The 16690-nt window shown below is 37.0% G+C and overlaps 2 protein-coding genes across 11 annotated transcripts in view; one reads left to right on the forward strand and one right to left on the reverse strand.

Moving 5' to 3' along the window:
• The window catches only part of DSC2 (desmocollin 2), a 37229-nt gene extending 32504 nt beyond the window's left edge, over positions 1-4725 (forward strand). Inside the window, exons 15-17 of one of the 2 annotated variants that reach the window (XM_050768266.1) lie at positions 1572-1829; positions 2382-2427; positions 2514-2586. In XM_050768266.1, the coding sequence (XP_050624223.1) occupies positions 1572-1829; positions 2382-2417 (294 nt within the window). In that variant the 3' untranslated portion in view covers positions 2418-2427; positions 2514-2586. Of the gene's footprint in view, positions 1-1571; positions 1830-2381; positions 2428-2513 lie in introns of both variants that reach the window. The other variant, XM_050768265.1, reaches the window with a different exon arrangement.
• The window catches only part of TTR (transthyretin), a 1143467-nt gene that overhangs the window by 500322 nt on the left and 626455 nt on the right, over positions 1-16690 (reverse strand). The window lies entirely within an intron of this gene.

Raw genomic sequence — 16690 nt, forward strand, 5'->3', positions numbered from 1 at the left:
GGTTTTTAAATAAATACAAAGGATGAATTTGCTTATAATGCATATTCCTTCTAAACTTATCTTTTCTCATAAAAGTTCTTTTGGTATCAGGCAATTTACCATAGAATGTCATGGGTCCCCTGAAACAGATAAAATGACTTTGATTTACATGGCGATATATGGTATTTAAATTTGACCATAGTGTGTTACTAAATGGTGAAAATGCTTTAATATGTCATTGTTATTTCTACTTCAAATGATTCATGGTTTCAACTTTAAGCCTCGTCTTTTGTATGTATTTCAACTGCTGTTTGTGCTGTAAAAATGCTGCTTTTAATTATTCACGGTTCACCAACATGGTTTTACACTTTTTCTGGCAACAATAAAATCACCACAAGCTTTGATCATCGTGGGAAGAACTTTAATAGATTCTTTCTGGCTCTAATATGGGTTAGGAAAGAGCCTGAGGCCAAATATATGAAATAGCAATGCTAGCAAGTGGCCATTTCTCCAACTTTGCTTTCTACCTCAGTATGTGGAAGAGGAACAAGTAAATACCCTATAAGAAGTATAATTGATGACTAGGGCAAGAAAGATTTAAAAAACAAAAGCATGACAGTATCCAGGAAGGTACTGAAAAACAAAAATTTAAATAATGTTAGAGTTTCCAGAAACACAATGTAAATAACTAGTGGCCAAAGCTTTAGCGTTCTCGTTATTTTCCCTGCCTAGTTTATTCATACATATTTAGATGGCAAGGGTTTATTATTGCAGTCAAGATTTTTATGGCAATTATAGTTTTATTCTTTTTGATGTAGTTGAAGTGTAACTGGACTAGATACTAAATGGAAATATTGATCATTACTTCTGTTTCTGCTTTAGTCAGGTAAAAAGGAATTAATTTAAACTAAGCGGAGTAAGTATATGTGAGACAACAGTGTTTATTTTGAGGTGTGAGATGTAGAAGGATTGAAGAATTAAAGTTGTACAGTTTTCTAAGAGGCTTTTTTTTTTTTTTTTTTTTTTTTGAGACAAGGTCTGACTCTGTCGCCAAGGCTGGAGTGCAGTGGCACAATCACAGCTCACTTCAAACTCTGCCTTCCAGGTTCAAGCGATTCTTGTGGCTTAGCCTCCCGAGTAGCTGGGATTACAGGTGCCTACTGCCATGCCCAGCTGATTTTTGTATTTTTAGTAGAGACGGAGTTCCACCATGTTGGCAAGGCTGGTCTTGAATTCCTGTTTTCAAGTGATCTGCCCGCCTCGGCCTCCCAAAGTGCTGGAATTACAGGCATAAGCCACCACACTGGGCAGGTATTCTAAGAGATTTTTAAAGAAGGAATATACATCAAGCTTCTTAATTTATCTCCAGGTACCAACCACTTGACAGTTTGCTTGTGTGGCTACTACATTAAATTACGGGATTTCCATAGTTGGGTACACAGGATTGACAAAATAGATTTAGTTCCTGCTCTCAGAGAGCTTATCTTCTAGCACACACACACAAAAATGGCATTATCTGCTTGATGTTGTTCTTTTTCATAATTTTTTGTTTCTCTCTGTATTATCCCTAATGTAAATTGTTTTCATTTCAGTATTCTGCGAATGGCTTCACAACCCAAACTGTGGGTGCTTCTGCTCAGGGAGTTTGTGGCACCATGGGATCAGGAGTCAAAAATGGAGGTCAGGAGACCATCGAAATGGTGAAAGGAGGACATCAGACCTTGGAATCCTGCCGGGGGGCTGGGCACCATCACACCCTGGACTCCTGCAAGGGAGGACACACGGAGGTGGACAACTGCAGATACACTTACTCGGAGTGGCACAGTTTCACTCAGCCCCGTCTCGGTGAAGTGAGTTTTCCTAAGTGGCCTACAATCTATTTTAATTTCTTTTAAACTTTATAAATAACTAACTGGATGCTGACCATAATTTTCAATTAATTATGAATCTACTAATTCTACTAATTGAAAGCTATTATTTTTCCTCAATTTTGATTTAGTTATATTCAGATTTAAGTGGTTATTTACTTTCCCTCGTATTTTTTTTTTAATTGAAAGAATTACTTAAATAGTGTGTGATGATATTTAAATTACTGTCTCATGGCTTTGTCGTAATATTTCCCATCTGACAACTTGTGCCTTAGAAACCAAAAATGTGGTACCAGCAAGACCAGCATGTACCATCACTGTGTCTGTCTGGGAAGATCTGAGCCTACATCAGTTTGTCTTCAGTTTAATGGATGCATGTCACTTTCAGCTAAAATGTTGAAAGGGAAAATAATGACTATGTAAAATGAACACCTGTATACTTGCTGCCACATGCGTGACTTTTAGAAACATGCTATACTGAATTTATAGTGTGATGTATGAAACAGACCAATCATGTGCATTTTTTATGTGTAGGAATCCGTTAGAGGACACACTCTGATTAAAAATTAAACAATGAAAGGTAAATCAAAGCAATTACTTTTATGTTAGTACGTTTTGGTGTTTAAAATAATAATAATAAAAACGTTGTGTTTTTCCCCTTGGCAGAAAGTGTATCTGTGTAATCAAGATGAAAATCACAAGCATGCCCAAGACTACGTCCTGACCTACAACTATGAAGGAAGAGGATCGGTGGCTGGGTCTGTAGGGTGTTGCAGTGAACGACAAGAAGAAGATGGGCTTGAATTTTTGGATAATTTGGAGCCCAAATTTAGGACACTAGCAGAAGCATGCATGAAGAGATGAGTGTGTCCTAATAAGTCTATGAAAGCCAGTGGCTTTGTGACTTTTTAAAAAATGACAAACCAAGAATTTGTTAAAACGGCAGATGCTATTTGTGGGGATTTTTCTCTCATTATTTGGATAGAATCTCTTTGGTCAAATGCGCATTTACAGAGAGACACTATAAACAAGTACACAAATTTTTTAATTTTTACGTATTTTTAAATTATCTTCCATCCAAGGAGATCTACAGATAAAGTGCCTTATTTGTTACATTTGGGTATAATGACAACAGCCAATTTATAGTGCAATAAAATGTAATTAATTCAAGTCCATATTATAGACTATTTGAAGCACAACCTAATGCAAAATTGTAGAGACCTTGCTTTAACATTTTCTCCGGTTAATTACATGTTCATGCGGTGCTTGGAAACTGTTGTTTTCCTAAACATCTAAAGTGTGTAGACTGCATTCTTGCTATTATTTAATTCTTGTACTATGGCCTTTTTCATAGTGCAAAGGGAGATTTCTAGCGAGGCACTGACTATTATTGCAATTTCATTTTGGGGGAGTTTAGTTTTAGGTTTTATTGTATATAAAATCCTGCACTGAATCTATGTCTCCTCGTTACCTGCTTTTGCCAGTGAAATGTAAGTTTTAAAATACTTTCAGAATGTATTTTTACTACTGCAAGTTTTTGGTCTTTAAAATGTCAAGTAGCATCTCTCTCTTTCTCTTGTTCTGTTTCTCTCTCCTGTTTTTTTTTTTTTTTTTGATTTCTATATGGGCTAAAGAATCCAAATATTTTAAAAATCTGTCTCTCTTCTCTCATAAAGTGAATTATTCCTTTTTTTGTTTTATGTAAGTGTATATATTCTGTTTTTTCTTGAAATCATTGTAATGTTAACTTTGTTGTTTCAAATATCTTGGTGATTGCTTCATTATCTCTTCAACAAAGAACGTTTAATTTTGCCATTGAAACTGTAGAACTACGTCATGCTTTTATTAGAAGCAATGCTCTATATTAACAACAGGATGGTGTAATTAGAATTGGAATGTGGATATTTACTGTATGACAACACATTTACAGTTCTTTAATGCAAGGATGCAGTTTAAAAATGCAAAGTAGTGATGGTTTTTGAAATAAGCTTTAAAATACAGGGATCTTGAAAGCTCCCTGGGGTAACTATTTTATAACTTAGATAAAATGGCTAGTCATATCTATGTGTGTGAAAAGTTATTTTTTTAATATTTTAAGATTACAATTTTAACAAATATAGAAATGAGCCAAACTATTTAAATTTTAAAACAGTAAGACAAAATGAAACTTAATACCCAACAAATTCCAGTCCAGGTTTCATGACTTACTTTAGTCAATGAATTTTCTAGGTATACTAAACATATGGACATTTTAAATGTGTTTCTAATATTTGTGATTATCTATAATGTGCCTGTCTTGAGTTCACAAGATTGGGTTATAACAATTATTTGGAAGATTAACATTGGGTAATTATTTGATGACCAGCTTATCTTATCAGTAGTTGTATTGCTAATCAGGCAAAAATAGTTTCCCAAAGTTGTTTTTAATAAACTATTTACAAAATTCTTATATATTGCTAGTCATGATAAAGTAAATTAAGCAGTTTTTAAAACTTAGTGTGAGTTTGTTAATCACAGGTCTGATATGAGTTTAAGGGATTTTACACTTTCTGAGTTAGAGAAGTAAGACTCCTTCCTTAGATTCCTGTTATACATTTTTTAAAATGTAAAGTTTGTTTTGGAGACATTTTCAGTGCATTGTTATTGCCATATTTATATAATATGACTGTTCTAAAGACTGTGATGCCATGGGGTATTGGTTAAGTTGCCTGCTTTCTCTTTGTCCATTTTCATCATTTTAAAATGGGGGATAATAGCAGAACTTGTTTCCTAGGGCCATTGTAAGTCACTTGAATAAAAAATAGTTTTGAAGCATGAGAGTCATACGGAGTGGTCCACCTAAAAGGCACTCCTGATAATAATAAATGATTTTAAACAAGTCACATGTACAACTCATTTCATGTTAACAAAAGGTCAATTAAGAAAATAAGATACTGAAAAGATTTTTCTTTTTTTTTTTTTTTTTTGAGACAGAGTCTTGCTCTGTCGCCCAGGCTGGGGTGCAGTGGCCGGATCTCAGCTCACTGCAAGCTCCGCCTCCCGGGTTTAGACCATTCTCCTGCCTCAGCCTCCCGAGTAGCTGGGACTACAGGCGCCCGCCACCTCGCCCGGCTAGTTTTTTGTATTTTTTAGTAGAGACGGGGTTTCACCATGTTAGCCAGGATGGTCTCGATCTCCTGACCTCGTGATCCGCCTGTCTCGGCCTCCCAAAGTGCTGGGATTACAGGCTTGAGCCACCGCGCCCGGCCAAGATTTTTCTTTTCACAGTAGAACATGTCTCTTCATAATGATCACCTGATGACTGGGTCTTAGATGTTCAGTTTTCCAGAATACGTAGTGCAAAGATTGCTAAGGCATTCGCATGGGATTGCCTAGGCTGAAACACTGTGAAACTATTAGGTTCAAATTGGATGAAAAGCAGAACATCTGCTTCTTAAAATGGGCACTGAGTCTAACACCCTGTGAAAATTATGTGTATTTTAGATTCTCCCTGTCAATCCCTTCCTCAGCTTCTTCCCTAGCTGTCCAGCTAAACATTAGCAGTCACTTGCCTGGGAGGTCGTGGCTGTTTGGCAGTCGTCATAGTAACCCTAAGTGCTAAGACTTCCGAGTAAGCATCTTGATGCAAATCCCGGCTCTATCGTTACCAGCTGTGGGATTTGAGAAGTCACTTAAGCTTTCTGTGCTTAGTTTCCTTACTTGTAGGACCTGTACTGAGGAGGGTAGAGGAGTCTACTTGACAGGGCTTGGTCAGAGTTAATCCATGAAAAGAGTTGGCATAGAGTTAGCACTCAATCATGTACCTTAGCCACTGCTATTGTTCTATGAGAAGAAAATGCCTGAGTTGGGAATAATTGTAGCTTCAGTCTCCACTCTGCTTTACTGCTGACGTCTTGCCACGATGCTCTTATTCATCTTTCCCAGAAGCCTGACCAGTATTTCACCAGTGATGGCCTTTGGGAATTTCATGGCTCATAGTAGCTTCCAGGTCTCTCATTTGTAGTATTCAGGAAGTTACATAGCCAGAAGTCAGTGTGATGAATCTTGATGCTTAACTGAAAAGGCAAGTAAAATGCTCAAGGAGGCAAAATAATAAAGAGTTTCCCAAAGAAATGGCTGGTGCTTCTTCAGCAAATGGAAAGCAACAAGATCTTCTGTTCCGTGCAGTGTGTGTTTGGGGGCTCCTGGTAATCATCACTTTTTCTTTATTCCTATCTTAAGACATTTTATCTTGGATCTCAGTTCTGTTTTGCCAAATCTGACTTTGACTACAGGCTTCCCTTTTGTCTCCATCTCCATTCCTGGACTCCAGATTGAAGTCTTGACCACTGACTTTGACTACAGGCTTCCCTTTTGTCTCCATCTCCATTCCTGGACTCCAGATTGAAGTCTTGACCACTGACTTTGCTCTGGTCAGCCCCTTTAGTACCATCCTCCAAATAAAATGCTTTCCCTTCTTTGTGCCTAGAATCATCATGTTTTCTACCTCCTTAAATACTCAAAGTCCTAAGAAGTTACCTGATACCCATATAAACCTTACAGCTCTTATATCAGCTCTCCTGCGAGCTCCTTGTTAACCTAGCATTTTAAACTCATGCAAAAAGAAAAACACTTACTACCAAACCAAATCAGGTTCTCCTGCGTTACTTAAACAATGGTGCCCTTCTTCTACTTACTTAGGCTTGAAACAGAGAATCCTTGGTTTCTCTCTCTTCTTTGCATAGCATCCTCTATTGGTTGCCAAAAACTGCCATACTTTTGAGAATTGTAAATACAATTTTATTCATTAAATACTTTGTTTGTACTGTAGTCATTTGATGCCTTCCCAGTGCAGTCATATGTAGCCTTTTAAAACAGAGACTAGAAGGACTGTGCTTCTATGAGAAAGTGCAAGATGAATCAGCTACTCTCCCCACCCACACCCTTGAATGCAAGTCAAGACACAGTGGACGTAAGGAGTGGGCTAATGCCTGTAAAACACATCACACGATGCCCGGCACACAGTAAGTGCATAATGCATGTTTTTTTTTTTTTTTTTTTTTTTTTTTGAGATGAAGTCTTGCCCGTTGCCCAGGCTGGAGTGCAGTGGCGCGATCTCAGTGCACTGCAAGCCCCGCCTCCCGGGTTCACGCCATTCTCCTGCCTCAGCCTCCCGAGTAGCTGTGACTACAGGCGCCCGCCACCACGCCCGGCTAATTTTTTGTGTATTTTTAGTAGAGACGGGGTTTCACCGTGTTAGTCAGGATGGTCTCAATCTCCTGACCTCGTGATCCTCCCGCCTCGGCCTCCCAAAGTGCTGGGATTACAGGCTTGAGCCACCGTGCCCGGCCCATAATGCATGTTTTTAAAAAGCTTCAGATGACTTGAAAGAACTGCAGGACACTGGTGAATGTACTTCTGCTTCTGCTACTCCCAATCCAAGCGTTCATGAGGTTGAGGTGTACCCTATGTCAGCTGTTCTCACTCTTCACTTCATCCCTGATCAATATTCCCCCCACCAGTACCCCAGATTAAATCTTCAGCATCACTTAGCTCCAGTGGTGTTTGTGCTGGGAAATTTCTTTCCTCTTCTCTCTTTTCAAGGGCCACCAAAGAGCAGATGTGATCATGCCATTCTTCTGCCTAAGAGCTTCCTATGGTTTCAGAGGATAAATTCTAAACACAAAAATCACATTTAAATACAGATGCTTCTTGACTTATGGTGGGGTTACATCCTGATAAACTCATGGTAAATTGAAAATACTATAAATCAAAAGAACATTTTCCATTTGCCGTATTTTCAACTTAAAATAAGCTTATTGGGATGTAATCTCATAAGTGTAGGAGCACACTGAATGCATATTTCTTTGACACCATCATAAAGTTGAAATATCATAAATCAAACCATGTTAAGTTGGGGGCCTTCTGTACTAATTTCCCCAATCTCCTTGTATCCCTCACTTCTCAATTTGTGCCTTGCTCATGATTAGTTCTCTTTTTACGATGTCTTTACTCATTATCTCTTTCTTTGTAAAAATATGACTTTTTGAGGATCTAGTACAAACACTACCTCCTAGACATTTGTGTGTCTAGAGCATATTGCTGTCAAGTTTTCATCTATAGGTTTATGTGTGTGTGTTTCTTTTCTGTCTTGTAGGACAGTAAGGACCAAGAAAAGTGTTCACAATTGCATGCCTATACAACTCTGGCCGTTAATTTTTTTTTTCTTTTTTTTTGAGACGGAATCTCACTCTGTCACCTAGGCTGGAGTGCAGTGGCACGATCATGGCTCACTGCGACCTCTGCCTCCCAGGCTCAAGTGATTCTTCTGCCTCAGCCTCCTGAGTAGCTAGGATTACAGGCTCCTGGTTAACCACCATGCCTGGTTAATTTTTGTACTTTTAGCAGAGACAGGGTTTCACTATGTTGGCCAGCTGGTCTTGAACTCCTGACCTCAAGTGATCTATCTGCCTCCCAAAGTGCTGGGTTTACAGGCATAAGCCACTGAGCCCAGCCAAATTTCGATTCATCAAATTGTATTGCCGAGGTCATAAAGGAAAAAAGAAAGAATAAAAGTTAGGTTTTTTATTCTCAGCACATATTAGTTTTCTGTGGCATAAATTTTACATTATACACATGATGTATATTAGATTCTGCACTGAATTCTTTTTTTTCTCATGAGACATTGAGTGACTAGAACATCAATCATTTGCATTCACAACTTAATACAGGAAAATGAAGTGTTGAAGTTTTGGAATCCCTTCTTCTCCCTTGGGATAGTGAGAGTGGCAGACAGAAGGGCTAGGGTCTGAGTATTGTGCTTCAGGCCAGCTCAAATCCTACCACCAATAATTGCATGAACCCACTTGTAGCCACCAATAATTGCCTCATATTGAAATGCAACCCCCAAGGGTTCTCATCTGTCTTCTTGACCACTGTGTGCCTAACATATAGAGTAGTAGACAATATATTTGGTGTGTGATGAATAAATGGATGAATGAATAAATGCACATGTGTATTAGATACCTGAATAAGATCAGACTGCAGTGTTGCCTAAAGAATTCTTTTTCTCAACTTGAAACTTTTTAACCAATGTGAAAATTATATTTGTGACTGTCACTTCATCACTGCCAAGTTCAAACACTGTAATGATTTTTTTTTTTAACCAAAAGGCCCCTCTCTAACCACCTGAGGAAAAGCAATTAAAAACCACTTATGTTTAGAAATTCAAGAAATGCTTCTTATAAGTTTGCCAAAATTCCCATTAGTTATTTATAAAATGTTATAAGTCAGGCCTTCCCTCAAAAAAATATCTTGAGAAACCACAAAGCAAAGAGAGTGGCATGCATCTATGAGCTTCTTCCATGTTAGGCTGGGAGAACATTCTGTAACAGGAAACCACCGTGCTCATGTGTGCCCTGAGAGAGAAGAAAATCTTCACACAAGAAGTAGAGAATAGGGAAAGAAATGCATAGCAATGAACCTCAGAGGCAACACCTATATTTGTTGTGAGCTGATAACGTCACTTGGAAGATAACACATAAGAGGTAGTTCCCAGCCCTGCTCGTCTCATGTAGGACACGTAGGACAAACCTATGTGTTTTGCTTTCTGGGGAGAGGGTATCAGTTGTATGCCTCCCTTTATTATTTCCTCTTCACCAGTTCTGGTTTTCTAGGTTTGAGGACTGAAATCCTGAGAAGTAGGATCTGATCTTCCCTCCAAGAAGCTCTTCTGTCCCCACCTGTCCCTGTGTTCTTTACCCCATCAATAGCTAAGGAGCAGAACCTATCACTTTTTCTTAAATGTTTTAAATTAAGCAAATAGATACATTATGAGGCTGCATTTTAAACTTTAGATTTTCAAATAAGACATGCAATATAGAGTCTTAAGGTAAAACAAAAGAGCATAATGCTAAAAAACAGGCAACAAAAAGGAAGCCAGAGCTTTGAACTAGCTAGTTAGGTAAACAGAGCACTTTGATCATATTTTTAAAAAACACACACACCCTAAATCTTGTTTTATAGAGGAATTTTACTGTGTCATGGATTTGGAGCATATTCTTTACTTCTCAAGCCATTTGGTTTATCCTAAATTCTAGATATATGTGAGACTAAAGAAGAGATTACTCACTGATGTGCCTCCACATGGAGTGATAGTTGGTGCATGGGAAATGACAAGGGCTGTTTTGTTTCATTCTCTATTCCCTTTGTGACTGTACCTTTGTATCCCTACAGAAAATCTGGGCATAGCTGAGAGGTTAGAATTGTGGAGTTTCTGCTAGCCACCTCTCTTCTGTTTACTTACTTTGTTAGGATTCAAGGGAGAGGACAGACCAGAACACTCACTGCTTTTCGGTTAACAAATATTAAGGCAAACTTGCTGATATATTTGCTTGTATAATTTTTAGAGTGTGTTTCACTGACCATCAGCGTCAGAATCACCCCTGGTGTTGCTGAAAATAGAGATCCCCTCATGAGTCAGAGTGACAGGAGTAACAGGCTGGTAGGGGAAACGTATAGAAGCCTTCACTTTTTAATGCATTTCCTAGGTCATTTTTTCATACTCTAAAGTTTGACAATCATTGATAGGGTTTTAATAACTGGGTTTATTGATTATTTGGTGGTTTATGAAACTTAAGTATTTTAAGTTTGCTTTTTCATATAAAACATTAAGCAAAATGCTAGAAATGTACCAAAGAGTTGAAACACATTGATTAGTAAAACTCCACAATGTCTGTAAACTAAGCATTGCAGAAAATACGTTGTTCCCCGTGGTTTCTATTTTCTACATAGATGTGAACTAGAGAAATACTCTTAAGGTAGGATCAAGCCACATAGAAAACATTTAATAAAAAGTAACAAATTTTGCCACATAAATGCTGCTAGTCAAGAAGATGTATGCAAAGTAAGTTGCATATATTTTTAAAAATCAGAATTGTCAAATCTCCAGACATAGATAGAGCTAGAAAGGTCAACAGCAGGTGGAACAGGTGACTGTCCAGAAGGCAGCAACTGTTTGGCATCACTGTGCTGTTATGTGGGACCTGTGTCGGGTTGGGTAACAGATCATGCTCACTGACTGTGGTGGCCAGGAGCTTCAGAGGGGCCTGTGAATCACGGATGGGGGATGAGGGTAGAGACGAGACTTTTCAGTTTAAGGAGTGTTCCCCTGGGAACAGGGCCAATTGGAAAACTCCCAGGCACCAAGGACGTGAGATAACTCATAGGGAATGAGAGGCTCAGAAAGCCAGAGATGAAAGGAGTGGAGGGTGTCAATATACACAGATGTGATGCAGAGTTACCAATGAAATCAGGTAAAAGGGATTTATCCAAAAGAAGTAAGAGAATAGTATAAAGATTCTACTCACATGCAAGGATGTTTGTCTCAGTGGCATTAAATATGTGAATAATTGAAAATAAACTAAATGTCTCGTGACAGGGAAGTAATTAAATGATGTATGATACATTACTGTGATACCATGTACCATAATTGAGGACAATGGAAACAACGATCACACAGACTTCCTAGTCAGAAAGACGTGGATCCAAATCTCAGCTTTGTTTTTGCTGTGTTACCTTGGGAAATCACAGAAATCTCAAATTTCTAGCATATAAAATAAAGGCAAATTAGGAATAAATTATATAATTCACATAAAGATCCTAGCTTACTGCTTGACTCATCAGTATATCAATAAGCAGCAGCTATCACTGTTGTGATATGATGATGGAATATCATGCAATCATTTTATTTTGAACACTTTAATTAAATGGGAAAAGACATAAAATATAGTAGTATTTTAAAACTGGGATATTATAATTATTATATTATATTATATTAAATTATTATAATCTCACATTTAATTAAACATGAGACTATCTGTAATACACTAAGATACTGAATGATAAATCCTTGATGAAGGAAATATGTATTATTTGTGTGTTTCCAAGTTTTCATTTTACCACAAGCATTTATTATTTATAAAACTGAGGGAAAAGTTCATATAAATGAAATACAGGGCAAGAAAAAACTCATAGGCTTTAGGATTTGGGGAGCTTACAGACCTGTGAAGAAAAGACTTCTCATCTTAGCTTTAATAAGTAAAGTTTACACTGAACATATTATATTCACAGTAAATGATTAAATTGAAAGCAAAAAGAAAATACTGTGTCATCTCACATTATCAAAATTGAGTACATTCATGTTCTTTTGGTCTTAAAATTTTACTTTAACACATTTAGGATTTGTCATCAGTAATTTGTTATGCACTATCTAGACTAAAAATAGGTATTAATTTATTAGAATTGTCAAATGAAAGATTTCAAGCAAAGTTTGCTTAATGGAAACAACTTTAAGCCAATTAAATATGTTCACTTTTTAGCAAGCTAAACTGCTCCCTATTTCTCCTGTAGTAGACACAATTAAAGTTAATCTTTGCACAGTGAATTGCATTTCTATGCAATATAACATAGCAGTCTGGGATGGAACCTGAATTTTGGATCCCTTGGGACCCAACAGGCAAGGTTCAGATCTGGGATCTACCACAAACCATCTGTGTAACCCGAACCTCCCTAGTCTTCAGTTTTCTCAACTGCTTTACAAAATTGCTAGAACATAGTTTTATGTAAATGTTAGGTGTTAAAATTTATTTGGTATCTACTATTTGTTAGATATGGCCTCTGCTCTCAAAAATATGTAGTCCCAGAAATGATACAAAATGTTCACAGAGATGTATTAATAAGTGCCACAAGAAATCTGTAATGGAATGTTCTTACAAATATTAAGTGTGCACACACACACGTGTGTGTGTGTGTGTGATCCTTTTTTAGCAAGAGAAGTCTCAATCCTTTCACATTTTGATCACTACAGCATTCCTTTGGAATCAACAGCAAGTATCCTCCTGTGGGGAGACAGGTATCCTGTGAGTTTCTCTTATCATTCAGGAAAGAAAGCTGTTAAAAGCTTACTCATTTTAAAATTTTAAACAGGTTATTTACCTTATTATAATAAACAAATTTTTATTGGGAATTTACCTTATTATAATAAACAAAATCCATTTCATTTCTTGTTGAACATTGTTCTGGCAGGCAGCTTAAGTTATTTATTAAATAAATAAATAGAGTCCTTTTGAAGCTTCTTAAGTTTTCTTAGGGCAGGTTTGGTGGAGACTTTGGGGCTAACTTATGTCCTACGCTAAGGGGTGGCTCCACCAAATGTCCAGAGTTTTCAGAGGAAAATCTTTCCTTTCCACTGCCTCAAACTTCAATAAGCTTGCTACTCACCGAGATGCCTTATGTGCATGGGACTTTCTGTGGAAAACAAGAAACGGAGGCTGTATTTCACACTTGGGGTGATGCAGTGTGCTGCAGTGCTCTGTAGGAATATGTAGCAGAAAATTGAGCTAATCAAGAGGGAGGAAGAGATCAGAGTGGTGTGTAGGCAGAAAACTACGACAGGCTATCTAGAATACCTAGACAGTCTAAGAGCACTCTAATATCCTTCCACACAGGGAATGGGACACAGCCTATTTCATCTGAATCTGAATTATAGGATTAACACAAGTGAGCACTTGGAAAAGGAACTTCAGGCAATACTTCTAGTAGTTAATAACCATCTTTACCATACTAGTAATACTGCAGCAGATGAAATTAACATTTTAAAGGCAATAAGATGTTTATTTTTTCCACTATAACTCTCCCTTTCTGTAAAAATTTCCTATTAGAAGAGCTGATTCAGGTTTAGTGAAGTTCAAAGTCCTACTTATTCCAGTTTGAAGGTCAGTCTCAGTGTGGTGTGATATCTGAAAGAAATACAAACCTAAACCCAAAAGTTTTAAAAACACGATGCCGTTGCCAGATGTCTTCTAGTAAGAAAACTAGCAGAAAAACACAGAGTTAATAATGTGTTTCTAGCAGGAAAACACAAAGTTAATACACTTATGTCATAGCAAAGCTTCTGAAAGGCAACAGAAGACAAATTTGGTTATCTTGGGAGTGTGAGAGAATGTATTGGAAGAATATCAGAAGTTTACAGATTCAATAGGTGTACAGTGAAATAGGAAGCAGAAACAATAGATACTGTCTTATAATGAGGGCAATACAGATAATCTATTTTAGTTGTCCTCATTATGGCGGTTGAAGTTTCTTTGCAAAAATGAAAGAAACAGAAATCCCAAATACCAGTCATTTTCAGTTATGCTAATGCAATTCTTATCTCACACAAAATTTTTATATAATCATCGGTTAATTTAAATTCCTCTTTGTGGCCTAACACATAGAAATCTTATGAGGATATATATGATTATAAGAACACTTCTACATAATAAAAATAATCCTGAGACCCTCTATATGGTTGATGGATTCATAGTCTTACAAGGCTGTAAAAAATAAGGTCAAAGCAATGAAATAATTTGGATGCTTTCTTGGAGACCAGAGCAAGATTTAACTTGCAGATACCACTTCATTTTCTACAGTTGTAATTAGATATGCTATTTCTTGCAAGAATAACATTAATAATTTAAACCCTGCCAATACACAAAATGAAACACTTTCAGTTTTAATCATTTTTTTTTATTAAAACATTAACATTTCTAAATGTTCTTTAAGAGAAAGGGATTGGGGATTAGGCATTTGTGCCCTCTGCATTAAAATATCTTTCATCTTGGAACAGCATATTTAAATAATGTTCTAAAGCTTTTGAAAAAGCAGACTGGAAAACTAGATTCATTATGTTGCACCTAGTTGTCTTCTTAGCATTCTAAAACAATGCTAAGATAAAACAACACTATAGATGAACTTTCATATTTTCTTTTATTTAACAATGACAACGATGTTGCTCTAAAACTAAAAGTATGTTACTTTGGCTGAATAGCCAAGAAATAATAAGCAAAATTCAAGACTCAATGATAGCAATTAATGTATCTCAGTTGCCTTACTGATACCTTATTATTTTTATCTACTTCATATTTTTAAATTTCCTAAACCTTCTTTTTCAAAAGTAGGTGGGGCATGAACATTGATTAAATACACAAAATGCTTGTCTACTCTCTTCTATTATGTTAATGCCAACGAGCAAAGACCAAGATCAGGGAGCACATATCTCCCATCACCACTTCACAGCTGCCTAAGAGACCAACCCCAAGAAAAGGGCTGGCATTAGAACACATTACTCTCAAACTTTCTAAGAGCTCTTCAGCATTACTCATGTCATGACTTGTACCACCAAAAATCTAAACTTCTCAGGTTATCCATTGTCTGAAATCCTTATTCTCTCAGGTATGGTAATTATATAATTTAACTTCCAAGTAGAACACTTTTTAGAATGAAACAGGGTGCTATTAAGAAACAGACACCTTGGAATGACATTAATAAGCCACGACTGTGTAGGACAAACTGAAATTTATGATGGAATCTTTCATCCATTTCTGTGCCCTCATATGCTTCCTTCCGCCTTCTGAAATACATAGTCTGAATCCAAAAAAGTCACCCTAGACCCTTAGTCTCTTTTCTGACCATTTTCTTCACCTTGTTACTGTTATTCTTGAGTGAAAAACCTTCAGGCTACCCTCTGAGTATGACTTTCACCAGAGAGCTATCAAGTGGTGGCCAATTTTTCCTTCCCACATTCCTGGGACAGGTAGATGTCTTCCTCCCTCATCATTGTCACTGGCAATGAAGACCATTCCTCCTCCCTTCTCTCCAAAAAGGTAGTCTCACATTCTTTGGTGTGAGTGCCACTAGACCACAACACCCATCATAACTTCTTGCAGACACCTATTGGTGTCTAGAAATTAATAGACATTAAGATACTCCTCCTCATTCATTAAATATTTCAGCACCTAGTGCACTATTTTTTATTTAATTCACCAATCCACTCTGTTTTCTTCAAAACATAACCATCCAAATTCTCTGATAGCTCAACTACAAAGATCTTTTTGCACCATCTCCCTTCATTTATCTATTCTCATGCCTATAGTTTTGATTTTCCAATAACCTCTAACTGTGTGACATCCAAAATTGAAATTTCAAGCATCATTATCTCTAAAAACTTCCTGTTAGCTTTCTAGTTCTCTTACTCTAGCACTTCTATTCCAAATATTTATCAAAACTGGAAAGCTCTATCACTTCATAGGCTCGTTGATCTCATTTTCTTCCTTTCTCAGCTTAAATTTACTTATTCATTGCTTTCATCCATTGTCCCATAACTCTCAATTCCCTCCCCCTTCTCCCTCCTTTGTAATCACTTGGCAAGACCCCATTGCTTGATAAATGCCATTTTCTACCTACTTTGTGATTTTTACTTGAGCCCTGGAACATGGGGCCCTGGAACTCTCATTCCTGACCCACAGTTGTACCCTGTTACGTAAGTTCAGGGATTTTGCAAACAGTGAGACACAACCCAGTGGAGGGACATAAGATTAATTTCAGAGGTAACAACATGCATTATCAATGAATTAGAAGACAAGAACAGAAATTGTCAGAGTATATTAGACATAGGAATGATAAGTATTGTTCACAAAACATTTGTTCCAGATTGCATATATGAATTGCAGAAGAGTTCACAATATTTTAAATATTTCCTATAATGGATTAGAGTCAACAATTCAAAACACTGACCTAGTCAATTTTCTATTTTACAACTACTATTTTCTCAAATCTCTAACCTACCTTCCTCACTTCACACCTGATTTCACATACAAAATAGGAGAAGAAAACTCCCTTAACTTTCCACCACCAACAATACTAGACTATCAACATCTGTACCATATACACTGACTTACATCCTTTTTGAATGAACTTCTCTTCCTATTTAAGGCAGCCACTCTATTACTACATTGGTTTCTATGAACTTTTGCTTCCTCGAGACC

Source organism: Macaca thibetana, chromosome 18, assembly GCF_024542745.1.
Source record: "Macaca thibetana thibetana isolate TM-01 chromosome 18, ASM2454274v1, whole genome shotgun sequence".
Taxonomy (NCBI): domain Eukaryota; kingdom Metazoa; phylum Chordata; class Mammalia; order Primates; family Cercopithecidae; genus Macaca; species Macaca thibetana.